Genomic DNA, 27,997 nt, shown 5'->3' with positions numbered 1-27,997 from the left:
CGTTAACTTACGAACACATTGCCACGTGGGGGTGTAATGGCTGACCGGTAAGGAAAGTTTGAACCTGTAACAATAAGTTATTTGTGAAATGATTACGTTTTATAGCCTCCGTTGTAACTAGGAATCTGAATGGCAGTCGTCGTCCGTCCACATGAATCTTGCGTCCACGTATATTCACCACGTGTGCTGTATTTACAGTAAGGTGTCACTACGCCGTCTGTCGGCCGGGCGTGTACACTACACCCGAGGAATGAAACGTACAGCTGCTAGACTTTTAATGGACGAGGATTGAACTATTGTCATTGTTATGCTTTGGTAGGGTGTGCAACCAGTTTCCATGTGAGCCGCCTGGTCCTCTGGAATGAAGCGCTGCCAGCGTGGAGCCGTGTGGGAGGGGACGGGGGCGGTGCAGCCCGAGACGGGAGGCTGTGTGGTTCAGTGTTGCTGATGATGTTGCATCAGTAACTTTAATGTCAAGAAGAGAAGATGTGATGAGCAGTTTGCTGCAGCCTTTTACTAAAAACAAGAACCAGGTTCCTGTGATGGAGATGGTCTCACCAGCTTCTTCCTGGCTGCTGGAGGCAAACAGGTAGGCTGAAAGAAAGTTGGAAGGTGAATGATTCAAAGGTTTTCCATATGTTGCTACTGCTGTATTATTATTATTATTATTAACATATTGACATGTCAGCTGTTCTTGAAAATGGCTCCGTGTGTTTTACAGTTGCTGTTGAAAGCTTACATCCACTTGTGATGTATGGTTTTTCCCCATGGGTTTTTCCCCATGTTGGAATGATTACACTATGTACATATTCAACATTGTGTACGCTGTTTTGATATATTGGTCTGAATGATCCATACTCAAATGTACTGTATACTGTAGAGTCACCCAAATCTTACTATAAGTGGTGCTAAAGGTTTTAGAATACTATTAACTTTTTGGTCACCGCCATAGCACTCATTGGATGGACCATTACTCAAAACAACGGACTGTCCAAGGAAGTCAGCGAGACCTGTTCCATCGCCCTCACATAATAGGAATTTGTTTAGGATGTTCAGTAACCTCGTAGAACATTGGTGCACTATGCTGGCACCGCTTCGGGAAACCAACCTGCTTAACCATTGGTGCGGAGAAGAGTCTTTGATTAAAAAAAAAAAAAAACGGCTGCACGGCGTGAAGTGGTTAGCACGCAGGCCTCACAGCTAGGAGACCCAAGTTCAATCCCATCCTCGGCCATCTCTGTGTGGAGTTTACATGTTCTCCCCGTGCGTTCCAAAAACATGCTAGGTTAATTGGCGACTCCAAATTGTCCATAGGTATGAATGTGAGTGTGAATGGTTGTTTGTCTATATGTGCCCTGCCTTACGTATGTACCCTGCCTCGCCCAAGGACAGGTGCAACAGGCTCCAGGATACCCCCGCCCCTAGTGAGGATAAGCAACATAGAAAATGGATGGAAGAATCTGAAATTTTGTCTTATTGATAGTGGATGGGGCGGCACGGTGGTCTAGGGGTTAGCGCACAGACCTCACAGCTAGGAGACCAGCGTTCAATTTCACCCTCGGGCATCTCTGTGTGGAGTTTGCATGTTCTCCCCGTGCATGCGTGGGTTTTCTCCGGGTACTCCGGTTTCCTCCCACATTCCAAAAACATGCTAGGTTAATTGGCCACTCCAAATTGTTCATAGGTATGAATGTGAGTGTGAATGGTTGTTTGTCTATGTGTGCCCTGTGATTGGCTGGCGACCAGTCTAGGGTGTACCCCGCCTTACGCCCGAAGACAGCTGGGATAGGCTCCAGCACCCCCCACGACCCTCGTGAGGAAAAGCGGTAGAAAATGAATGAATGAATGATAGTGGATGAACATATTACTTTAGTTGACTATAGGCATTCTTTATTCGTGACTCACTTTTACCAGAAATTGTATTGCCTACTGTAGTATTTGTCTAATTTTATACACATACACTGTATATTTCTGTATCGAATGGCATCACATATATACTGATAAGAAAGCATCATTAACTTAAGGGTTTACATTTTTCATTTTTAAGTATTTCAATGAATGTCTTCCAAATGTTTAAATGCAATCAAATGTTTGGGAATTTCCAAAAACAAGCAAATAGAAAGTTCACCTATTCTATTCACCCATTTAAACGGTGTAGTACTGCATTTTCTACAAGAAAAAAACATTACAAAATACTGTTTCGATGTAAAAAAAAAAATAACCTTCACCGTTTTTAAGTTTACATCCACTTACTGTCATTTAAACGGTTTAGTAGTGCATTTTCTACAAGAAAAAAATACTAAATGTACTGTTTTAGAAAGTAAATTTTCTATGTAAAAAAAACTGGCCTTCACCGTTTTCAAGGCTACATCCACGTATTGTCATTTTAACGGTGTACTAATGCTTTTTCTACAAGAAAAAATGATAAAAAGTACGGTTTTCGAAAGTAAATTGATTTACAGTTTTTCAGTGTTAAAAAAACAATTTAGGATTGTAGGATGCAGGATTGTGTATGTGCCCTGTGATTGGCTGGCCACCAGTCCAGGGTGTACCCCGCCTCTCACCCCAAGACAGCTGCGATAGGCTCCACCACCCCCACGACCCTAATGAGGATAAGTGGTAGAAAATGAATGAATGAATAGTTGAGGTCAAAATTGAACAAGTACTAGTGAGGGTAAAAAAAAAACTGTATTATATAAGCTTCTGTAGATTGAACCCAGCCTGCACAGTTGAAACAACAGTGTCACTAATCTAATGAATATGAATCAGCTACTTTCACAAATCAGATCAAAAAACAATGAGTCTGTTTGTTTACAGAGACTGATCTAAAACCCACACACCCGCTGGACTTGTGCCAGTCAGGTCTTCAAACATGCAGAGTTTAGTAGCATGTAGCATCTGATTTGATCTGAATGCATCATTGTCAGGCAACCGGATGACAAAAATCTGTCATACTGTGTACCAAAGAAGTAAGTGTCATATCATTGGTTTGGGTCATAGTTTGGGTCGTTTTTCACAAAATAAACAAAGGATGAGAAAACCCACCAGGCTGGAGGGATTACATCATGAAATCATCTCTCACGTTCCAGCATTAGCTACGGCCCTGCTTCATTCCTTTTTGAGATGCAATTCAGCACCATGGACAGCACTGCAGTGGTACAAAATGCCAAAAGAAGAAATGTGAATGACAATTTTTGAGGAAACAGTTTATCGCAAAGCATGAAAATGAAATCCAAAGTTCAAAGGGCACCTATTATGCTCATTTTCCCACCCTTCGTATTGAGGTGTGGTCTCCTATAGAGCAGCTACGCACAATAACCTGCACAGAACTTTTTAGATTTTCCAGAATCTGCACCTATTCCAGCTGTATTTCCTTTAATGTGTGCTTCCTGCCGAAACAGTCTGTAAAAATTGATTCCACCCACAGGCATGCCCACTCGGCTGTGATTGGCTCAAGGTGCTTCCGAACTATCCACCATATAAGGAAGTCTGCCCCTCTGTGACATCACAGAGGTGCAGTTTTACCACGCCTTTTTAAACCAAGCATTTTGAGCCATCCCAAATGTCTTTTAGGGCTCACTTCCAAATACGCAAACCTCATTATCTGAAACCTTGGCATCGTTTAACACGAGAATACAACATTCTAAGTATTCTTCTATTCTAACTACATTTATAGGTCAGAAAAGTAAAAAAAAAGCATAGTAGGTCCGTCTTAGAACCGGCTTTTAAAAGATGAAAATGTGGCAAATTTTTGGATTCATTGTCATTTTCTGTCAAATATACATACAGTCGGCGGCACGGTGGTCTAGGGGTTAGCGCGCAGACCTCACAGCTAGGAGACCAGGGTTCAATCCCACCCTCGGGCATCTCTTTGCATGTTCTCCCCGTGCATGCGTGGGTTTTCTCCGGGTACTCCGGTTTCCTCCCACATTCCAAAAACATGCTAGGTTAATTGGCCACTCCAAATTGTCCATAGGTATGAATGTGAGTGTGAATGGTTGTTTGTCTATATGTGCCCTGTGATTGGCTGGCGACCAGTCTAGGGTGTACCCCGCCTTACGCCCGAAGACAGCTGGGATAGGCTCCAGCACCCCCGCGACCCTCGTGAGGAAAAAGCGGTAGAAAATGAATGAATGAATACATACAGTCATGATCTCTTCATGGCAAAGGCAAAAAAGCTTTCTCTCTTTGTTGAGCTGCATAAGCAAGGCGTCTCGCAGCACGCCATTGCTGCTGAGGTTGGACGCAGTAAGACTGTGATTTGAAGCCTCTTCAAAGACGCTGAGAGTTATGGAACAAAGGAGTTAAGTGGTCGACCCCAAAAATTGTCGGGAAGAGCCTTGGCCCAAATGGCGGTTGTTATTGGTGCTGAGCGCAGACAGGAATTTGACACAGGAACCTTGACGGTTGATGGCATGACAAGGAGATCCCACCTGAGATGGTTTCCAATCATGATCTGGGGTGCTTTTTTCCTTCAATGGAAGAATGGAACTTCAAGTTGTGCAGGGGTGGCAAACGGCAGCTGGCTACGTCCAAATGCTGCAGGGGACATCCCTCATGACTATGTTACTATGTTCTACATTTAACTGAGAACATTTGAGGATGGATGGCAAGGGAAATTTACAAAAATGGACATCAGTTCCAGACAATGGATGCCCTCCGTGAAGCCATCTTCACCATCTGGAGCAACATTCCCACTAGCTTCCCGGAAACACTGGCATCAAGCATGCACAAAGCAATATTTCAGGTGATTTCTATTTTAGGGGCGTTTTGAGGTTTTTTGAGCTATGATCTTAAACATTTGATCAGCTGATGAGTAGCCTATTTCACTTTAATGCTTGTTTCCAATAAATTCCTTACTCTTTTTTTTGTCTCACTTCCATTTCTTTTCACTTTCATTTCACTTCAGCAGTACAAAATGTAAATTCTTGCAATTTAAAAGTACATTTATTCAAATGTGTGACATCTAACCCTTCCTCCACAACTTTGAACAGTACCAGTGCTCCCACACTCATGGCCAAGCACTCCTGTGAACTCTGAGGGGGCGCCGAATAGCGGGAGGAATGAAGTGGAATGTCAGTTTGGTGGAGATGTTTGGACTTTACGTGCAACTGCTAGCCACGAGTGTGCTACTGGGAGTCGATCTGGGCCGCAGGGATCGGGCCGGGGTCAGCGCCCAGAACAACGAGAGGAGGGTTCTGGCTCACATCCCGGGTGACGTCATCATAGGAGCCCTGTTCTCAGTTCACCACCAGCCTCCTGCGGACAAGGTTGGTGCTCTGAAGTTTTCACTTGCTCTTGACTTTCAGGCGTCATCTTTGCATGCCACGTTTATCAGGTGCACGAGAGGAAGTGTGGCGCAGTGCGTGAGCAGTACGGGATCCAGAGGGTGGAGGCCATGATGCACACGCTGGATCGAATCAATGCGGACCACAGCATACTCCCGAATATCACTCTTGGATGTGAGATCAGGTAAACTGTTACCTTTATATTATGGCTTTTGATTATCTTCAAGAATGGTTCAGAATGGGGTTCAGAATGGGAGCGCGGTCAGAGCACAAAGTGCTGCTGTAAATTTTAGCCAATGAGAAGCCTGGCGAAATAGAGACATAATTAATATACCATGTCATTGGACATACTAGTCTGAGATGTGGTAATATCGTACATGGAGATGTCTTGTTTTATGAGAGACAGTTATGATGTGTTACGGTCGTCCATTCACTCTATCACGTTTTTAAAAATAAATGAAATAATTAATTATTCTTTCACGGTTGACTACCGCCTGTTATTTGGGGGGCATAAAAATGGCTAAATATAAAGGAAGTAAGTACAAAGGCATTCAGAAGACTCGTGCACAGGCCGCTAGGTGTCAGTTATATTATATTGTTGAGACAATAGCCATTGCAGGAAGTAGGCTGCCCAGAAGAAAATAACAATGAACTTTCCCAATGGGCGTGTAATGGCTTATATTCTGTTATTATGTCGATTAAATTGTGTAAAGTTGACTATAGGGGTGCTATTTCATATGTAGAGGGCTCTAAAATGTTCCATCCATTCATTTTCTATACCGCTTATCCTCACTGGGGTCAAGGGCATGCTGGAGCCTATTCCAGCTGTCTTTGTGCCAGAGGCGGGGTACACCCTGGACTGGTGGCCAGCCAATCACAGGGCACATATAGACAAACAACCATTCACACTCACATTCATACCTATGGACAATTTGGAGTGGCCAATTAACCTAGCATGTTTTTGGAATTTGGGAGGAAACCGGAGTACCCGGAGAAAACCCACGCATGCACAGGGAGAACATGCAAACTCCACACAGAGGAGCGGGGAATTGAACCCGGGTCTCCTAACTGTGTTAGCCTGTGCGCTAACCACTCGTCCAGCTCTAAAATGTTAAAAACTGTATTTAGAAGCTCATGTTCTATATTGAATAGTGAATTTATAAATAAAGATTGACTTGTGGTCTGAAAGCAATGATACATGAGGGATTATGAAGAGTGTACATTATGTGAGTGTTCTTACGACAAAACCCTGAGGCGCACCTTTGGTTTAAAACATGTACTGACTCCATCTCCAATTGCTCATGATCTGAACCGCAGGGACTCGTGCTGGCACTCTGCCGTGGCCCTGGAGCAGAGCATCGAGTTCATCCGAGACACGTTGGTGTCCAGTGAGGAGGAGGAAAGCCAGAGCAGGTGTGCCGCCGAGTCGGGCAGCGTGGTGGTGCCGCCGGGCAAGAAGCCCATCGTAGGCCTCATCGGACCCGGCTCCAGCTCGGTGGCCATCCAGGTGCAGAATCTCCTGCAGCTCTTCAACATCCCACAGATCGCCTACTCGGCCACCAGCATGGATCTCAGTGACAAGGTCGGAGTTTGGGCTTTTAATGATGAATTATTTCCAGATAAACACGTGGATCATTTCCTTCCTGCAGAGCTTGTACAAATACTTCATGAGGGTGGTGCCTTCCGACATGCAGCAGGCCCGAGCCATGGTGGACATCGTCAAGAGGTACAACTGGAGCTACGTGTCGGCCATACATACTGAGGGTAAGACTTTGGGGTGCCCCCTGTCTTTCATCCACTATGTTTCTGATATTTTCATGATTTTACCAGGGGCAAAATATAAGAACTAACACTCAGTGTGATGCAATGTCAATCAAAAGTAAATGTACATGGATGAATTGCATTAGATTGGAATGCGTTAGGTCTTTAATCCTATTCCTCTTTAGTAAAACTTGCTATATGGAACATCTGCATGAAGCTTAGACCTCGCTACACGCTGCCGTTTGCGGTGCTTGATGTCGTCTGATCCGTTTACGGTGGCTTCACCAGATCTGCTCTCCCGTGCTGGGACGAAATAAATGACGCTCACTCTGAGAGGCCTTTAGTTCAAACGTTTAAATAGGAAAAGGTCTTAATCCAGGCTGCCTCCAGGTAGACTTGACAGACAAATACAATCAAATTACCGTATTTTCTGGACTATAAGTCGCTCCGGAGTATTAGTCGTACAATGCCAAAAATCCATAATTAGGTAGAAAAAAACATACATAAGTCACACTGGAGTATAAGTCGCATTTTTTGCGAGTAATTTATTTTAACTACTTGACCAAAACATTACATCCTCTTGGAAGGCAAGTTGTAACATTAATAAAAGAATAGAGAACAGGAATAGGTGTAAGATATGCTAACACAATGCTTATTCAGCTACACAAAAAATAAACATAAACAGAAAAGGTGTCCAGTGTTTATGTAACATAAACACTTTTTTCATTTATAAGTCGCTCTGGAGTATAAGTCGCAGGAACAGCCAACCTATGAAAAAAAGTGGACTTATAGTCACACATGATAATGATATTTTCATGGATAAAATAGTAATAGTAGTAATTGATCGTCACTGAATGTACCAACGGGGCTGCATGGCGGTCGAGTGGCTAGCGTGCAGACCTCACAGCTAGGAGACCAGGGTTCAATTCCACCCTCGGCCATCTCTGTTCTCCCTGTGCATGACATGCTGTATCTTCCTTATTCATACACTACATTTTCACCCTAAATGACATTTGTGGCGCCCCCTGTAGGCTTTGTTGAAAACACTTTGGAAGGCATGCTAGAATACATATAAAAGAGCTATAGGTTTTATAATCGTTAGACAAATGCTCAATTTCCTGACTATAAGTCACTTGATGTGACACACAATGTACTGGACTTGGGAATTGGATTTCTCTATTTATTTAATCTGGAACGGAAAGTCATTTAGTTACACAATTGCATGACATACTTGGGAAGCGGAATTGGACAATAACAGACAAAGCCAGCGAGTCCAACAAGCAAGTTACCACAAAATAAGTTCACCGAGCTCCCGATCTCAGTTGTCACATGCATCGAGCACCCTCTCATGGCTGTCAATGGTAATATTCACTCCTTGGCTCATATCAGCATGAATTAACATTTAAAAACATGTTGCATTTCATATATATATTATCATATAGAAATGACAACACCATAATTAGCGTACACCCTTGTGTTTTTCGATTTATGTTGAAAATTTACAGCAAAATTTGTTTGTTTGTTTACATTTTGGGCTGCATGGCGGACGAGTGGTTAGCACTCAGGCCTCACAGCTAGGAGACCCGAGTTCAATTCCACCCTCGGCCATCTCTGTGTGGAGTTAGCATGTTCTCCCTGTGCATGCGTGGGTTTCCTCCCACATTCCAAAAACATGCTAGGTTAATTGGCCACTCCAAATTGTCCATAGGTATGAATGTGAGTGTGAATGGTTGTTTGTCTATATGTGCCCTGTGATTGGCTGGCCACCAGTCCAGGGTCCCAGTCTCGCTCGAAGACAGCTGGGATAGGCTCCAGCACCCCCGCGACCCTTGTGAGGAAAAGCGTTGGAAAATGAATGAATGAATGTAGCAACCAGAAACGAGACATGTATTAGCAAAACAGTGTGAAGGCACATTGACAAGGAATGCAGCATGGAGGTGTGCAAGTCACATGAGAGCATGAAAATGACACCCCACCTTCAAAAAAGAATCCTAGCGGCCTTGCTTAACTTAACTATTCACGTTGCAAATACAGTCGCCGTAATACAACAATACAGTGTCACTATCTTGCCTGCTTTCCTCACATGAATGATTGGAAATAATCTGTTCCAGGGTCAAACAGTGACCATCATAAAATTTTAGCCGCGTCTCACTTGGTGCACTTCCATATTTAGGGTAATGAAAAAATGCCGTGCACTTAAAATGGTGAGTGTGTCATGATGGATTAACTCCACTCATGGCGGTGGAGGAGTAACCCGTAGCCGTGGAAAGTAGCAGAAACGGAGGAGGATGAAGTTAGTGGGTAAATATTTGATCGTCATTTCTGGTAACAATTCACACACTCGGGAACTAAATACACAGTGTACTTACTGAAGTGGACTGGATGTATACTTTACTATACTTTATTCATTGCATATGCTCTGTTTACACGTGTGAAAAGATATTATATAAGCTATATATATAGCATATCAGCTCTGTATGATGACACGCCTTAAACTGTATCTCAAATCTCAAATACAACCATCCCTCGCCACTTAGCGGTACGGTGATGAAGTTAGTTTCACTTTGGATACTCGGCTCTCTACCTACAGAGGCGGTTCCCCCTTACTGTGCCCGGACTGCTGTGTCATGGTGCAGGGAGCTCACACAGGAAGTGCCACTCTAACTGCTAGTTGTTTATACTAGGGACCGTCAATAAATTACTATTACGTTGAAGCGTGTTGGTTAAAAACAGTCATAAACTGTATTCTAAATCACACTACAAATAGACCGTAACCAGGGAAATGATTAGTACTACTTTTTAAGTATTTTGCACACATTTTTTTCCAATTTTATCTTCTGTATTAAAAACATTGGATCAGATGGGAAGCCAAAAATGTGCACCTGAGGCCCGTTATTACGCTAAATAAGCACCGCCTCTTCCACAGGTAATTACGGTGAGAGCGGCATGGAGGCCTTCAAAGACATGGCAGCCAAGGAGGGCATCTGCATCGCGCATTCGGACAAGATCTACAGCAACGCCGGCGAGCGTAATTTTGACAAGCTTCTCCACAAACTGCGCGGCCACCTGCCCAAAGCCCGCGTGGTGGCCTGCTTCTGCGAGGGCATGACGGTGAGAGGAATCCTCATGGCCATGCGGCGCCAGCAGTTGGTGGGCGAGTTCCTGCTGGTGGGGAGGTGAGATGGAGCGCTACTCTCAGCAGCATCCTCATCATCACATACATCCCATCCATCCATCCATCCATCGTCGCCATGGAAACCAAAGGTACTCTTTCATTCCTTTTGTTTGCTTTGCTTCATCTCTTGTGCTTCTTGGACCGTCTTTATCATGTTGATGACTTTCATAGTGTGCAGAATGGAAGGGAAAAGTGCAAGGGAGTGGAGGCATAGATGGGGGGGGCTGGTGGGTGGAGGAATAAGCAAGAATGAGGGGGTTGATGAAGCTGGAGGATGGCTTGCGAGGAGGAGAAGAATAAGGTGTTTTATTTTAAGGCTGCCTGGCGCCCGTCCCTGGCGTTCTATAAATGCTTCTGCTCATTAGGCGCCGCACATGTGGGCTGCAAGAAACATAAAGTAACCTTGAACTACATATTGCGACGCCGTGTAGTAGCACACATGTTCACTTGAACACCTTTTAGAAATCATGCATTCACCTGAACAGACATGCTGTATCTTCCTTATTCATACACTACATTTTCACCCGAAATGACATTTGTGGCGCCCCCTGTAGGTTTTGTTGAAAACACTTTGGAAGGCATGCTAGAATACATATAAAAGAGCTATAGGTTTTATAATCGTTAGACAAATGCTCAATTTCCCGACTATAAGTCACTCCTTAGTACAAGTCGCAACAGTAAAAAAAAATGCACTGGACTTAGGAATTGGATTTCTATTTATTTAATCTGGAACGAAAAGTCATTTAGCTACACAATTGCATGACATACTTGGGAAGCGGAATTGCCTAAATAACAGACAAAGCCAGCGAGTCCAATAAGCAAGTTACCAAAAAATATAAGTTCACCGAGCTCCCGATCTCAGTTGTCACATGCATCGAGCCCCCTCTCATGGCTGTCAATGGTAATATTCACTCCTTGGCTCATATCAGCATGAATTAACATTTAAAAACATGTTGCATTTCATATATATATTATCATATAGAAGTGAAAATACCATAATTAGCGTACACCCTTGTGTTTTTTTCGGTTTATGTTGAAAATTTACAGCAAAATTTGTTTGTTTACATTTTGGGCTGCATGGCGGTCGAGTGGTTAGCACTCAGGCCTCACAGCTAGGAGACCTGATTTCAATTCCACCCTCGGCCATTTCTGTGTGGAGTTTGCATGTTCTCCCCGTGCATGCGTGGGTTTTCTCCGGGTATTCCGGTTTCCTCCCACATTCCAAAAACATGCTAGGTTAATTGGCCACTCCAAATTGTCCATAGGTATGAATGTGAGTGTGAATGGTTGTTTGTCTATATGTGCCCTGTGATTGGCTGGCCACCAGTCCAGGGTGTAGCCCGCCTCTCCCCCCAAGACAGCTGGGATAGGTTCCAGCACCTTCGTGACCCTTCTGAGGATAAACGGTAGAAAATGAATGAATGAATGTTTACATTTTGTGGTTAGTAAACAATATGGCGCCCATCTTATTATGTTATTAATACACTGCTTGATGTTTTTTTAATCACAAAACCCTCTTATTAGCATCCTATTGACTTGCTAATATATTGAAATAATAATAATAAATTGATGTTCATTTATCCCTTTCATTCATCATCTATATATATTTAGAATTGTTTTCTGCTGGTAAAACTATCATTTAAAAACTCTAAAAGTGGGTTTTGTGTTAACAGATGAATTTGATTTACATTATTTCTTATAGGAAAAAGGGATTTGGTTGGCATCGGTTTTGAGTTGGACCTTCTGGAGAAGATTAATGACACTAACCAAAGTTCCACTGTATAATATAGTATGATATGTAATATACAGTATATAGTAATACTATATAAGATTTTTCACCAATCTTGCGGTTGTCAGTCCCCTTAAGGTGTGAACCAAATTGGTTGCACCAGATTGGGTTTTTGAGAAATTTCAAGTCAGTCCAGCTTATAGGGGTCAAACTTGTGGTATTGGGGCCACCTCGTGTTATCGGTCAGGCAACACAGTCGGTTGCATGTTTTGACACATTCTACTATAAATCTGAATTTTCCTGTGTAATTGTTGAATTTCTTTCATCTTTATTGTCTGTATTGATGCAGTTTTTAAGAGTGCATTTACATTTGCACTCCTGGATCTTCAGGAGCTTCTGTAGAGCTTCTAAAAAGAAGTCACTAATGAGTAACTGGCCCATTCTTGTTAATCACCTGAAAAATTGCTTTGGGCGTTCCTGATGCCAGTGTCTCCAGGAGGCTAGTGGGAATGTTGCTCCGGGTGGTGAAGATATAACTGGTGTCCATGTTTGTAAATTTCCCTTGCCATTCATCCTCAAATGTTCCACGACTACAGTATAATAAACAAGTTGGGAGTTTCTGTGACGCAGCTCTCATTGGATACCTAATAAAGTGGCCAGGAGGCACCAGGGAGACTTGACTCCCAAACATCTGACCTGAAACATTAACTATAGTAGGATTGGAGCCAAATAAGCTCACGTCTATTCTCATCTCTCCCAGTGGACTCAGACGGAAGGTTGATTGCACGTCCGCACGTGCGTGTGTATAAAAAAAATAATAAACTTTAAAATGCTGGAGTTACACAACCTCAGCGTGGGTGTTCCGCTCGAAGCCCCCCCCCCCCCCCGGACGGTGGAGGAGATCATTTTATAACACATCCTCAGAGAGGCGAGCGCTGAAATGCTATGCTAGTGTTGAAAAGGCAGCGATGGATATGAAAAGCATGCGGGGCTCTGACTCTGTATGGTTTGAATCACTCTTGAACGAGAGCACCAGAGCCCACGCGGTGAACCGCGAGGGCAACGACGCTGCGTACGGCGTGTTCCTACACCACCTACAAGCCTGCGCACACACCGCACAACACCACACTGGCCAACTTTTAAGGAGAACAAACAGCATCCAGTCTCAAGTAAAAATAACAGCACAGCAGTTGCTCAACCGCAAAGAGCACCACTGTTAGTACGTGACTCCTGAGGCCGTGAAAAGGGGGAGAAGGTGATCTGACAACATTGCGATGTGTGTTTTCAAAGTCAGCAAGCATCCTCTAGATCAGGGGTGGGCAAACTTTTTGACTCGCGGGCCGCATTGATATAACAAAATTTCCGGGGGGGGGGGGGGGGGGGGGGCAGACTATATATTTTACACATAACAGTCCACCTGGTATTATTGTATCTGTAAAATTGTCATGCAATCTGCTATTATTATTTATTATTTTATATTTATATTTAAATATTTTAAAAATAATAAAATATTATAATAATTAAAATAAAATTAAAATAATAATTATTATATTATTATTATGTAAAATATGCAAATATAACAATATTATTATATATAATTAATATAATAATTAGCATTAATATAATTAATATAATAATCATAATAGTTATAATAATAATATAATAATAATTATTATTTTAATTTTTATTATTATTATTAATATGTGCTTGTGTCTCTTTTTTCAGGAGCACTTTGTAAACAACAGACCATGTCAAACAACGAAATTGATACAACCATCAAAAGGTTGGCTCAGGCCATGATGCCAGGTTGTATGTTGAGTTTAAATTAAATACTTTTGAAAGATTGGGCGGGCCGTATTCAAACACTTGGCGGGCCGGATGTGGCCCCCGGGCCGTAGTTTGCCCACCCCTGCTCTAGATTAAGATGAAGAGATTCATCTCGAACATCCGTCCTCTCCTGGCTCAGCGACGGCTGGGCCGACAGGTACGACGTGACCGACGGCTACGAGAGGGAGGCGGCGGGCGGCATAACCATCAAGCTCAAGTCGGCCTACGTCACGTGGTTTGACGACTACTACCTGAAGCTGAAGCCCCACTCCAACCTGAGGAACCCGTGGTTCCCCGAGTTCTGGCAGCACCGCTTCCAGTGCAAGCTGAGGGGACACCCGCAGGAGAGCGCCACCTACAACCGCTCCTGCAGCTGTGAGTGCAACACACCCGTCTGTACATCACCGCAATGTTCCTCCCCGGGAGGACATTTGTCCGTTACATTTGTCTGTCCTGTCCAGCGAGAGAGTCCCTTCGCCACCAGTACGCCCAGGACACCAAGATGGGCTTTGTCATCAACGCTATCTATTCCATGGCCTACGGTCTGCACGCCATGCAGCAGGTCCTCTGCCCGGGATATAAGGTACATCTGGAATTATTGCAATAATCGTTGCAGGCCTAATATATACAATGGAACCTTGGTTAGCGATTGGCCTCATGTTTTGTACACCAGAATTTTGTCTCGGTTTGAGTGCATTTTCTGGTTAGCATACAATATAGTGGTAGTGCTTGACTTGTTGTGCTATTAATACACAGTGTGAGTACAAATGTCTTCTTAATGTATTTTTATCACAAAACATCCATGTTAGGATCTTTTTGGTTTACTAAAACGGGGAAACAGGAAGAAGAAGTCAGCTTTGTTGCTCACCCTTTAGCATAATTGATGTACAGTAAATGCACTTACGTATTAAACAGCTTTGCTCTGCCAGGTTAAGCTACACCTTCCCTGTTATATGGCTTTATTGGAGGTTTTGTTGTTATGCAAATTTGGAGCAGCCTCACTGGAGCAGGAGGGGATAGAAAAGAAGAAAAAGGAAAACAGGAGGGCGGAGTGTGGGGACAAGAGAGAGACAAGAACAACAGCAACAACAACAATTGCAATGACAATAACAGAACACCAAAAACAAAACAGGACATCAGGTTATAAAAGACCATAATGGAGAGGAAACAGTATTAAACAGCCACAGGGATATTACTGAAAAAAACCGTAAAAACATAAAACAGTCAAACATACTAGTGGTAATAGTAGTAATGAAAATATGAACCATAATTATAAACAGAATAACAATAATGACTACATTCTTATTGCTGACATCATATTGACTGTAATAAAACCTTAATTCTTAATCAAAATGCTGGCACTTTCAAACCATTCAGGCTTATATGGTAGCCATGATCAAAAGAATCACAGACACGACTGAATTGAAGAAATAGAGTAACTCAGCAAAACACTGAGGTGCTGTCCGTGTTGATCTCACTGCCACATCATGTCTTTGGCAACAATCAACAACTATAAAAACATAAGGTTTGACTTTCTGGAAGGGATCAATTGGATTTATTTCATTTGTTATGGAAAATTTGATTTGGTTAGATGAAGTTTCGGTTAGAGTCGGACCTTCTCAAACGGATTAATGGCGCTAACCAAGGTTCCACAGTGATGGAGCCTAATCATTACGGATAGATACAGTTTTTTTCAGTTCCTACTTTTCCAGATTGACAATTTAGATTTTAAGAATAATCTGGGACATAAGAACGTAACTGGGCTGCACGGCGGACAAGTGGTTAGCACGCAGACCTCAAAGCTTGGAGACCAGGGTTCAATTCCACCCTCGGCCATCTCTGTGTGGAGTTTGCATGTTCTCCCCGTGCATGCGTGGGTTTTCTCCGGGTACTCCGGTTTCCTCCCACATTCCAAAACATGCTAATTGGTTCATGCTAAAAGGTTAATTGGCCGCTCCAAATTGTCCATAGGTATGAATGTGAGTGTGAATGGTTGTTTGTCTATATGTGCCCTGTGATTGGCTGGCCACCAGTCCAGGGTGTACCCCGCTTCTCGCCCGAAGACAGCTGGGATAGGCTCCAGCTTGTGAGTATTAGCGGTAGAAAATGAATGAATGAGTAAATAAGAACGTAACTGTTCTTATGTGAGCTTATATGTTGAGGGGGCAGAGCGGCGGTTTGGACAGTTTTGGAAGTTGCGTTCCACTTTAGAGGGGCATTAGTCAAATTCAAAAGTGTGTTCGTTCAACAGAAAACACAACCATCACAGAAATGTCATGACTCTTCATTGAAATAATGCATTTAGGTAACTGAATGATGAACTTACGTTTATAATGAATTCAACTAAGACAATCAGGCAGTCTGAAAGGAAGGATAGCGCCACCTAGAGGGTACTTGGACGGCCTAGGTTTTTAGCTGTCGTGCGTCGATGCTTACACCACTTCCTGTCCACAGGGCTTGTGCGAGTCCATGCGTCCCATCGATGGGCGCCAGCTGCTGGAGTTCTTGATGAGAACAAACTTCACCGGCGTCTCAGGCGAGATCATCCACTTTGACCAGAACGGGGACTCGCCTGGCAGGTAAGAAAGGTGCGAAGAAGAAGTACACAAGAAGTACCGGCAAGGCTTTGCATCTCCTAGATACGAAATCATGAACTTCAAGCACATGGGTGAGGAGGAGTACGCCTATGTCCACGTGGGCAGCTGGGATCAGGGCGGCCTGCGTATGAATGACATGGAGATCTGGAGCAACGACAGCGACGTCATCACATCGGTCTGCTCGGAACCTTGCCAGAAGGCTCAGATCAAGGTGGGCAGCTGCCAACAAAACAAGAGTTTATTTTGGTGAGGAACGCATCTGAGTCTTCATCTGACATGTTGGCAATCAGATGGTTCAGTTCCTCAGCAGGGACTCTCCTCTCTTTTCCAAGCTTTAATCTCTTCCCATCTGGACTTCTTCAGCTCCCTCCAGTGTTTCAGTGCTAGCGTCTTTCTCATTCTCTGCTCCTCCTTGGGCTCCCCTGGCGAGGACCTGCTCTCCTAGCCTACAAAGTGCAAGATTACTGTAGCTACAGACTGTAGTCTCTGTGGAGCTTGGCGACATCTAACCCCGTGCATGTGCAGGTGATCCGCAAAGGGGAGGTGAGCTGCTGCTGGACCTGCACGCCCTGCAAGGACAACGAGTTCGTGTTTGATGAGTACACCTGTCGTACCTGCGTCCTGGGCTCGTGGCCGACAGACGACCTGCGTGGTAAACTTTAGTTTGTCACGTACAAACGTTCCCGTCTCGATGTCTTTGAATGTGGCACACACAACACAAATAAGCCAGTTTGGATTCCTGAACGCTCCCTGAAGATCCCTGCGGGGCTTACCTTCCGGAACACACTTTTTAAACATTTAAACACATTTACACGTATAAAATGTGTACTGTAGATACTCACCATGAATCAATAGGGGGGATTCAAACTTGACGATATTTCTCATTTCAGAGACAAGCTGTCTTGTGGTAACCTGGCAACCAGAAGCCAATCAGGCTCTGAGCTACAGCATGACTACTGTGAATGATAATACATGTAATATGGAAGTGATGGCACCATTGGAACCGTGCATGAAGTGCTTTACACACACACATTAACCTTCCAGTCCAACCTACCTCGGTGTTCCCTGCATCACTCCTTCGCTCGGGCTGCTACTTTTTTTTTTAATGGCCAAGAAGTTGGAGTATTTGTACATTTGGTCAAACTTACTTAAGATTTGTCAAAACTCAAAACATGACCATAAGATTCTTACCAAGACATGATACGATCACCTACCTCTAGAATTTCACTACTTCCTAGTTCCTCTAAGCCAGGGGTGCTCATTAAGTCGATCGCGAGCTACCGGTCGATCGCGGAGGTGGTACTGGTCGATCGCTGGTCGATCGCGGCGTGACATTACAAAAATATCATCCCAGCATCAATGCCGTCACTTGATTGATATACAGGGCAGCCATTCAGATGACAACTGAATGTTGCCCTTCGGGTGACCAATCAAATCAAACAACGTCTCTAAGTGCAGCAGAACTTACGATGTCAGCCTATCATCCATCCCCGTTACTTGATTGACATACAGGACAACCAATCAGATGACAACTGAATTTTGACCTTTAGGTCACCGCTCATGCGTAAACAACGATGCAAAGTGCTAAGCTAGTCGGCGAATTGCGAGATTTTAAGCCCTCGCTAAAGTTTATGGTCACTAAAATGAGTGAAGGAGCTGGACCAAGTAAAAAGGCAAAAACTGGACCAAGTAAAAAGGCAAAAAACATATCACTTCCATACGGATATGGAATATTATACGGATATTATGATACGGATATTATCCATGACTGATAAACATTTGGAAGTGTGCTTGAGGCTGGCTATCAGCAGCTACTGTCCGGACTATGCATCCCTGGCTGGTTCAATTCAGTGCAAGTCATCAAAGTAAACTCAGGTAATTACAAAAAATGTTAATAGTTAATTATGTGTGTTTTGCAATATTGGCTCATTTGGTTATGTAAGGTACATCAACATACATTGTACGTACAAATAATCCTCAATACATTTGAAAATAAATAGATGTTTTGCATTTTTGTAGTGGGTAGATCATTTTGACTCGGTCATTTTAAAAGTAGCTCGCATGCTGAAAAAGTGTGAGCACCCCTGCTCTAAGCATTCTCTACACATCATGCACGGTGTGTCTACCATAACTACACGTCAACATAAATGGTTAGCAGTAGCAGCTACAACTTTCATCATTATTTACGTTTTTAGAATTTCACTGCTGAGACTGCTGCCTGCATAAGCAGAGGAAAATGCACGGATGGAGTTTCAAAAAGCAATTTATTGCAATCGAGTATGAAAGTGAAATCGGCTGTTCATCAGCTGATCACAAGTTGAGGCCCACCGCCGTTCGAAGCCAAAATCGTTGCAAAAATGTGGATTCAGTGTCATTTCCTGTCTGTATTGCTGTCTGTATTCACAGTGTCATGATCTCTCCATGTGCACTATTGCGCACCATTGCAACTGAGGTTGGACGCAGTAAGACGGTCTTTTGGAACTTCTTCAAAGATCCTGAGGGCTATGGAACAAAATAGTCAAGTGGTAGACCTGAAATATATCACCAGCCCTGAGAGGGAGGTTTGAATTAGCTTTACGTCAAGATGATCCTGGGCCTAAATCAGGATCTGGGCTGCTTTTTCCTTCAATGGAACAATGGAGCTTCAGATTGTGCAGGGGCGTCAAACGGAAAACTGGCTATGTGGAGGTAGTGGAGGGGGCATCCCTCGTGACTGAAGGCCGTCATCTGTGTGGTAATGACTGGCTTTTTCAACAGGGGGGGGTCTTAAACTGGGTCTTAAACATTTGCTCATATTTCCATTTAACGGTTGTTCACTGTAACGTTTTTTATCCCATTTTCTCGATATGCATTTTGAAACTCTACATAGAACTTCCTTAAGATCCAACAATGCAAAATGTAAACCCCTGCAATATTTCAACTGGTGTATTTCAACATTTTAATGAAGTGTATGTCAAGCGTTGTCAAACGGTTCTCAACCTGGGACCCACGTTTTCCACTGGTCATCAGGTCGAGACCTATTATGCTCATTTCCCAGCCCTTTGTATTGAGTTGTGGACTCCTATAGAGCAGCTACACACAATAACTCACACAGAAACCTTTTTAGATCTTCCAGAATCTGCGCCTATTCCAGTTGTATTTCCAAAACTGTCTTTTAATTTATTACGGTAGGCTTCCAGGCGCACCCACTGCCCCGTGATTGGTTCCACACAGCCCATATAAGGATGTGTTGCACAAACCCCATTATCTGACACTTTGTCATGGTTTAACACGAGAATACAACAACAACACAACACTGATGGAAACGTCTACCCTTTCCCTTCTAATAGGATGTGAGCCCATCCCGGTGCAGTACGTCCGTTGGGGTGATCCGGAACCCATCGCCGCTGTCGTGTTCGCCTGTCTGGGTCTGCTGGCGACTCTTTTTGTCACATCCGTCTTTGTCAAGTAAGTAAAATGGGTCCATTTAAAGTCACTTTCTTAGCACGCGATGAGAAGATGAGAATGGCTTTGGTCGGCAGGTTCTGGGACACGCCTGTGGTGAAGTCATCCAGTCGTGAGCTGTGCTACATCATCCTGGCTGGAATATGTCTGGGCTACCTGTGCACGTTCAGCCTCATCGCCAAGCCCCACATCGTCTACTGTTACCTGCAGAGGCTGGGAATAGGCCTGTCCCCTGCCATGAGCTACTCCGCCTTGGTCACCAAGGTGCCCTTTGCCCTCTTCCCTCTTCATTTGCACTTTCATTCATTCATTCATTTTCTACCGCTACCCTGGACTGGTGGCCGGCCAATCACAGGGCACATATAGACAAACAACCATTCACACTCACATTCATACCTATGGACAATTTGGAGTGGCCAATTAACCTAGCATGTTTTTGGAATGTGGGAGGAAACCGGAGTACCCGGAGAAAACCCACGCATGCACGGGGAGAACATGCAAACTCCACACAGAGATGGCCGAGGGTGGAACTGAACCCTGGTCTCCTAGCTGTGAGGTCTGCGCGCTAACCACTCGACTGCCGTGCCGCCCCCCCCATTTGCTAAAAACTAATAATTATACAGACCATGGTTTTCCCTTCTTCTCGACTTAAATCTGGCACTTTCATTCCAAATACACACGTTGGGTGGAGCAACCCTAAAATGTGGCCATTTCCTGTCTAATCTGCCCTTGTGCATATTCTCCGCTTCACTTAAGCACTTTTGCCCCTGCACGCTTCTAAGGCTGCATTAAGCCCAGCAACTCAGGAAGGTGAAATATTAAATTGCACTTCAAGTTTGTGGCGTAGTAATTTATATCCCTTCAAACTGCCACCAAGTTTTTGTCATTTTCTTTTCTTTCGATTCAATTTTGTGGCAGGGTGACCCAAAAAGATGCGTACCCATGAAAATTTCAATTGTGACTTTGATTAAAAAGCTATTTATTTCACCAGAGTTTCAGCTATTTCTGTCAATTTTTAGTCAATTTATGGCTTTCCCAAGATGTGTTCCAAATGTCCACCATTCCGTTGCAAGCAAACCTGTACTCGTCTGACAAAGTTGTCAATCACTTTTACACACTCCTCTTTCGGGATGGCTCTTATTTTTGCTGTGATGGCAGTTTTCAGTTCCTCAATTGTTTGTGGATTTCCCTGGTATACATTGTCTTTGAGGAAACCCCACAGATAAAAATCTGGGGGGTTAAGATCTGGTGAGTGCGGGGCCCATTCCACATCGCATCTTCTGCTTATGAGTCTCTCTTCGAACCTCTGCCTCAACCAAGCAAAAAAAATAAGAGCCATCCCGAAAGAGGAGTGTGTAAAAGTGACGAGTACAGGTTTGCTTGCAACAAAATGGTGGACATTTGGAACACATCTTGGGAAAGCCATAAATTGACTAAAAATTGACAGAAATAGCTGAAACTCTGGTGAATGGTCTTCCATAAACTGAATAATGTGTGGTTGTAATATGAAATAAATAGCTTTTTAATCAAAGTCACAATTGAAATTTTCATGGGTACGCATCTTTTTGGGTCACCCTGTATTATAAACATGGTTTGTCTTTCCACTGCACCATTCATTCATCTGAAATCTGGTCGCTCCAATTGCTAGGTACGGTGCGTCGGCATCCGCAGCACCATTAGAAGCATCCAAAGTGACAAAAACAACAGCAGGCATCAGAGAGCGACATGAAGTCCATTTCAATCCAAAAAGGAGATGCATGTCTTTACGTGGGCATGCCTGAGATGTGTGGAGCGGGACGAGGTGGGGGATTATTGTCAGCAGCGTTATTCACAGCGCTGTGTCTATTTTGGATGCAGACCAACCGCATCGCTCGGATCCTGGCAGGCAGTAAGAAGAAGATCTGCACCAAGAAGCCTCGCTTCATGTCCGCCTGCGCACAGTTGGTCATTGCCTTCCTGCTCATCCTGCTGCAGCTCGGCATCATCGTGGCGCTGCTCGTCATCGAGCCGCCTGAGGTGTGTGCGTGCGCGTGTCTGTGTGTGTATACTCTATATACTATAGATACTGATTATGGCTGACTAACTAAAGGTCTCCTCTTTAGGTCATCTATGACTATCCCAGCATACGTGAAGTGCACTTGATCTGCAACCTCACCACTCTGGGGGTGGTGGCGCCGTTGGGCTACAATGGTCTGCTCATCCTCAGCTGCACCTTCTACGCCTTTAAGGTGTGTGTGTGTGTGTGTGTGTGTGTACATTACATACAATAGTTTTGTGGTGAAATGTCACAGAAGATTAGAATTAACTTGGCAATTCTTGTGTTGTTATTAATTTAGAGAAAAAAGCTTTGCGTTTTCATGTCTGTCTCTCCAAAAGTGTACAAAAAGAACAGAAAATGTCCCTAGATTTTACAATCTCCAGAGGTTTGAGTAACACTGACCCCTCCTGCTACCTTTTCTTATTCCGTGACAGAGTAGCTGCGTATTACGTGTGTTAAGACGCAGAGTTACGCTGCCATCTACTGTATGGAGATGGAAAGGCAAGCTACATTCACAGACAGTTTCATGATGTTAATGTTAACTCATTCAATCCCGGCCATTTTTCAAAAGCTGTCCATCTTGGTACCGGACATTTTGGAATAGATTTTGACAAAACACTCCGAATATTGTGTTCTGGGGCTGTATAAACATGGTATACACTATACCAGGGGTGCTCACACTTTTTCAGCATGCGAGCTACTTTTAAAATGACCGAGTCAAAATGATCTACCCACTACAAAAATGCAAAACATCTATTTATTTTCAAATGTATTGAGAATTATTTGTACGTACAATGTATGTTGATGTACCTTACATAACCAAATGAGCCAATATTGCAAAACACACATAATTAACTATTAACATTTTTTGTAATTACCTGAGTTTACTTTGATGACTTGCACTGAATTGAACCAGCCAGGGATGCATAGTCCGGACAGTAGCTGCTGATAGCCAGCCTCAAGCACACTTCCAAATGTTTATCAGTCATGGATAATATCCGTATAATATTCCATATCCGTATGGAAGTGATATGTTTTTTGCCTTTTTACTTGGTCCAGTTTTTGCCTTTTTACTTGGTCCAGCTCCTTCACTCATTTTAGTGACCATAAACTTTAGCGAGGGCTTAAAATCTCGCAATTCGCCGACTAGCTTAGCACTTTGCATCGTTGTTTACGCATGAGCGGTGACCTAAAGGTCAAAATTCAGTTGTCATCTGATTGGTTGTCCTGTATGTCAATCAAGTAACGGGGATGGATGATAGGCTGACATCGTAAGTTCTGCTGCACTTAGAGACGTTGTTTGATTTGATTGGTCGCCCGAAGGGCAACATTCAGTTGTCATCTGAATGGCTGCCCTGTATATCAATCAAGTGACGGCTTTGATGCTGGGATGATATTTTTTTAATGTCACGCCGCGATCGACCAGCGATCGACCAGTACCACCTCCGCGATCGACCGGTAGCTCGCGATCGACTTAATGAGCACCCCTGCACTATACCAACAGAAAGATTACACTCTCATCTTTCTTGTTTCTACCTTTTTCTGTTCTGTGGTATTCAGCAGTAGAGTTCCCGCCACAAAAGGGAGGAAAAGAGGCGTTTTGTGAAAATACATATTACAAGCATAACTTTGACACAAACGTAGCCATATATATTTAGTGTTTCCGCTAATTATGCATGTGTACATGTGGTAAAAAAAAAACAAGACCAGATGCCTTTTCACTTCCTGGTTGTTGCAGAGCATGTATTTCAATGGGAGAGATGCATGTCGAGCGCTTATAAAATGCCATCTTGCAGCCGTTTTTTTCGGTTTAAAACTGCATCAACCATGATCTCTTCTATTGCGGAGTTGCATCATCAAAATACACAAAAGACTTACTGTCTATACATCTTGTAGCAAATATATTCATGGTGGAAATACATTTATGGCAGGCTGACACAAATAATTGAATGTATACGGGAAGCGGTGAAAACCAAAATCCAATATGTTTGATCTAAGCCTAAGCCTATGTTTGATCTAATTCTTTCAGCTTCTTTTTCTTCTTCCAATCAGACTCGCAACGTTCCGGCCAACTTCAACGAGGCCAAGTACATCGCCTTCACCATGTACACCACCTGCATCATCTGGCTGGCCTTCGTGCCCATTTACTTCGGCTCCAACTACAAGATCATCACCATGTGCTTCAGCGTCAGCCTCAGCGCCACGGTGGCTCTCTGCTGCATGTTTGTGCCCAAGGTAGCTACTAAAACTACTCCTATACTCCTTTTGTCCTATATTTGAATCCAAAGACGGATTGACAGGTGTACATCATGCTGGCCAAGCCGGAGAAGAACGTGCGCAGCGCGTTCACCACGTCCACGGTGGTGCGCATGCACGTGGGCGACGCCAAGAAGGCGGCCAAGGCATCCAGCAGCATGGCCAACCTGTTCAGACGCCGTTCTTCCACGCAGGAGAACATCAGGTAGGATCACTCCTTCTCTTTTCAATAGCGATGCTTCAGAAGAACACTTTTTAGAGCTGTAATTGTAATACAGTGAAATCATGGAATCACAATGTCATTGCCCAAGGTTATCACCATGCTAAACGTCTTTTAGGGATTCATCAGTCAAGAACTCTGTTGAGTCACCATGATTAGCATTCGTTGAAATTGTCTAAATTCTGATTTTTAATGACACATGATGGCAACTGTCCTTCAAACTTTCAAGGAGGCAAATCAGGAACCCTATTGATTTTGATTGATATTTGACAAGATTGCTAGCTATAGCAAGACTCGTTAACGGTCTCACATGAACTTGAAGGGGATTATTGATGATTGATTTTGACGGCTATGTGACACATGATAGCAACACGTGTGTCAGGTTTGAATGGTGTTTGGGTCTCAGGTTGATTTTTTAGATCCTCCAGAGATGCTACTGAAGGCTTTCCAGGAACCCGACATGCACTCACTGGTGGAGTAAGAGGCTGGAAGGCGGCCTGATGTAGGTCGACTGCTCCCATGGGAAAGCCGCCAACATTAAGGATTCCTCTTTCGAGGAACGGTGGATTATTACACAGAATAGTAGAGGGAGGGGTTAGTGGGGGGGGGGGACGTCAGGAAGTAGAACATGGAGGCTCTCCTTCCAAGGTTACTAGTGAGGTGTAGAGAGAGTACGTTGACGTGACAGGCTTTGGTTTTGTTCCCGGGTCAGCTCCAATGGGAAGTCTGCATCCTGGGAGCAGAACGAGAGCAACCTCAGACCCAACCTTTGGAAGAGGATGTCCTTCCATGTCAAGAAGAAGGAGGCAGCAGAAGCCAACCAGACTGCCATCATCAAGCCCTTCACCACCGGCGGCGACGCAGCCGTCAAGGTGTCGCCGTCATTCCAGGCGGGAGGAGAAGGTGAGGAAGGAGGAGCGTTGAGCACCTATGGCGGCGACATCAGCGTCATCGGTGTGGGTGAGCTAGGAGTGATAGGAGGTCCAGCAGAAGGCGCCACCATCATGGACCAAATCAACTGTGTGGTCAACAGCTTCAACATCTCTGACCTAGGCGTCGCCCCCCTGCAGGGCGATGCCAGCCCGCCTCGAGGAAGACCCACCCACTCTGGCGTCACCACGCACGCCGAGGTGGCCACTTTCTGTGAGGGCCGAGCGGCGGGGAAGCTGTACGAGCAGCTGGCGGGAACATGCGGTCGCCGACTCAGAAACATGGACGAGCTGGCCGCCCTGACCCCGCCGTCGCCTTTCCGGGACACCTCGCTGAGTTCCCGCAGTAGCTCTTCCCACTCCATATCCGCCACCTCCGAGGCAGAGTACGGGCAGCTTTTGCCGCGACACTACAGCCAGAGCGCCTCCTCTCTGTAGAGGTGAGCATGACGCCTCAGCGGTGCCTTGAAACAGACAAACATCATGTGACGTGGAAATTCCTTTCCTGGACCATAGTCCTCTACGAAGCTAAGCAACATTCCAAAGAAAATGTGAAGAAAAGCATACAACACTTACATAATATTGCTTTACGCCAGGGGTGTCCAAACGGACGGGCCATTTGTGGCCTGAGCCTGGTTTCTAAAAATAAAGTCAAAATATTAAGAGAAAAGTCATCATTTCACAAGAAACAAAACAAAGTTTTAAAAAACGTATTGTGGGAATAAAGTCATAATGTCCCTGGACTGGTGGCCAACCAATCACAGGGCACATATAGACAAACAACCATTCACACTCACAATCATACCTATGGACAATTTGGAGTCACCAATTAACCTAGCATGTTTTTGGAATGTGGGAGGAAACCGGAGTACCCGGAGAAAACCCACGCATGCACGGGGAGAACATGCCAACTCCACACAGAGATGGCCGAGGGTGGAATTGAACTTGGGTCTCCTAGCTGTGAGGCCTGCGTGCTAACCACACTCAACCACCGTGCAGCCAAGACGGAAGTTGATACTAATAAAATACTGAAATAAATATAAGTCCGTAGCATATCTACTTAACAACATAACAAATTGGCCCATGCAGTCATTTTTCATTTTTCACGATGTGGGCCTCGCTGGAAAAGGTTTGGACACCCCTACCTTGCCTGTATATGTTTCTACAGGATATGTACATGTTCTTACAGTAGATGCTTTGGCTAACATTCATTGACTTCAATCTAGTCGCCCGCTTTCACAGTGGAACCTCTAAGGTTGAACACACATCAGGAATAATCTGTTAGTGGCTGCTGGGGGTGCACTTCCCCACCTCCCAGGCGGAACACCTCACCCTCATGCACGCACTTCTATGCTAGACTTTCCCACCTCCCCTCTGAAGCCTGACTGAGTTTACGTCATGGACCTTCACACACCATTCTGGCTGAGCTCCAAGCACCATTTCCGGGCTGCATGAAGCCAGTTCCCTCGCTGCTCTGTGAAGCCTCGCTGGACGTGCTCCAGACAGAACACCTCTCCCATTTGGCCAGGTTCCCTTCACCATTTCCGGGCTGCCTGAAGGCCCAGTTCCACACTAGATCCTCACGAGGCATGCTCCAGGCACACGCCAGGCTTTTTGCAACCTTCCATGGAGCCTTCCTGTGCGAGCGGCACGCGGAACTCCTTGCTATTATGGTCGGAATCCCTGCACCATTTCCAGGCTGCATGAAGCCCAGTTTCACACGAGGCTTTCCCACCCCTCCTGGAGCCTCACTGGTGTGTGGAATGGAGCTTCACATGGCGTTCCGGCAGGGCTCCACACACCATTACCAGGGCTGCATGAAGCCTCTTCCCCTGCTAAGCAACCCCACCTTTCTACTGGGGTCCTTCGGGTTTAAAAGGTCAATACTTTAGTTCAAGTCAGACGTTTTGACTTTAGAGGTGTGTTATTCCTCAAAAAGCGTGGCTGTATTCCAAATGTTGTGACTTAGAGGTTCCACTGCATCCAAAGGCGGCATTGGACTATTTTATCTGACTGTGCTTGCAATAATGAGATATAGCGCTTCTACTTTTAGACGTGTTAAATGTCCGTGCACCGAAAGTCTGAACGTGAATGCAAAAGCAAGAAAAATGAAGAAGTGTTCTCAGAGAGCTTCCCTTTTTATGAGGCGGTTACCGACCACGTGGATTGTCTTAACAGACCCCAGTGAATGTAAGATGGTCGCTTGGAGATCTTCTTCCACCTCAGGGTGTCTTTTGAAGCAAAACGGCTTCTCTCTAGCGACTTTGTGCACACTGAACTGTAGTAGCGTTCTCCTTTATTTACCGTTGCTTATATAACGCGGCAAAGAGGACACTTCAGGCCGTCTACTAGCCATGACACTTGGAATTTCGATATCCTTTATTTCTTTCTGTATGCAGACACCCTAGCGAAGCAGCTGCCTGACATTTATGTTCCTACGATGTTGCTTCCTTGTGCTCGGTGTGGTTTTCAGGACTAGAGTGTTTCTTTTTTAGGATTTAAGAGATGACTCTTGGTGTGTGTTTGTTGCATGTGTGTACGCACATGAACGAGCCGCCATGTTTGCATGTTCGTGCCAGTAGACCCGTGTGACACCAACATAGGAATGATGTTTTCCTTCTACTTCCTAGAAGATGTGTTCTATTTATTGTAGGCGTTGTTAAAACAGAAAAGTCTTTTCATGATTCCACTCTAAACTGTTCTTAGTAAAGCTGAATAAAGAATGATATATTG

The 27,997-nt window shown here is 44.4% G+C and overlaps 1 protein-coding gene across 1 annotated transcript; it reads left to right on the top strand.

Moving 5' to 3' along the window:
- The first annotated feature begins 30 nt into the window (after positions 1-30).
- On the top strand, positions 31-27,979 carry LOC131138542 (metabotropic glutamate receptor 5-like). The gene is made up of 18 exons (XM_058087526.1): positions 31-589; positions 4,995-5,270; positions 5,339-5,472; positions 6,606-6,870; positions 6,938-7,052; positions 9,976-10,225; positions 13,920-14,155; positions 14,242-14,363; positions 16,235-16,359; positions 16,420-16,588; positions 16,903-17,029; positions 19,707-19,824; positions 19,899-20,085; positions 21,679-21,837; positions 21,924-22,049; positions 23,912-24,094; positions 24,160-24,320; positions 25,048-27,979. The coding sequence occupies exons 2-18, from the start codon at positions 5,064-5,066 to the stop codon at positions 25,700-25,702; spliced, it is 3,339 nt and encodes a 1,112-aa protein (XP_057943509.1). The 5' UTR covers positions 31-589; positions 4,995-5,063; the 3' UTR covers positions 25,703-27,979.
- Positions 27,980-27,997: the final 18 nt, after the last annotated feature.

This window comes from Doryrhamphus excisus, chromosome 11 (assembly GCF_030265055.1).
Source record: "Doryrhamphus excisus isolate RoL2022-K1 chromosome 11, RoL_Dexc_1.0, whole genome shotgun sequence".
Lineage (NCBI taxonomy): Eukaryota > Metazoa > Chordata > Actinopteri > Syngnathiformes > Syngnathidae > Doryrhamphus > Doryrhamphus excisus.
Note: the sequence above shows the minus strand (reverse complement) of the source record. Positions and strands in the feature narration are given on the sequence as shown.

What these genes read in the sequence shown, in the direction of transcription:
- LOC131138542 (XM_058087526.1), top strand. Translation starts at nt 5,064, where the DNA reads ATGAAGTGGAATGTCAGTTTGGTGGAGATGTTTGGACTTTACGTGCAA. An exon ending in GCCGACAGACGACCTGCGTG is followed by an intron (nt 17,030 to 19,706) that starts GTAAACTTTAGT and finishes CCCTTCTAATAG; the next exon opens with GATGTGAGCCCATCCCGGTG. An exon ending in GCTGCATGTTTGTGCCCAAG is followed by an intron (nt 24,095 to 24,159) that starts GTAGCTACTAAA and finishes ACGGATTGACAG; the next exon opens with GTGTACATCATGCTGGCCAA.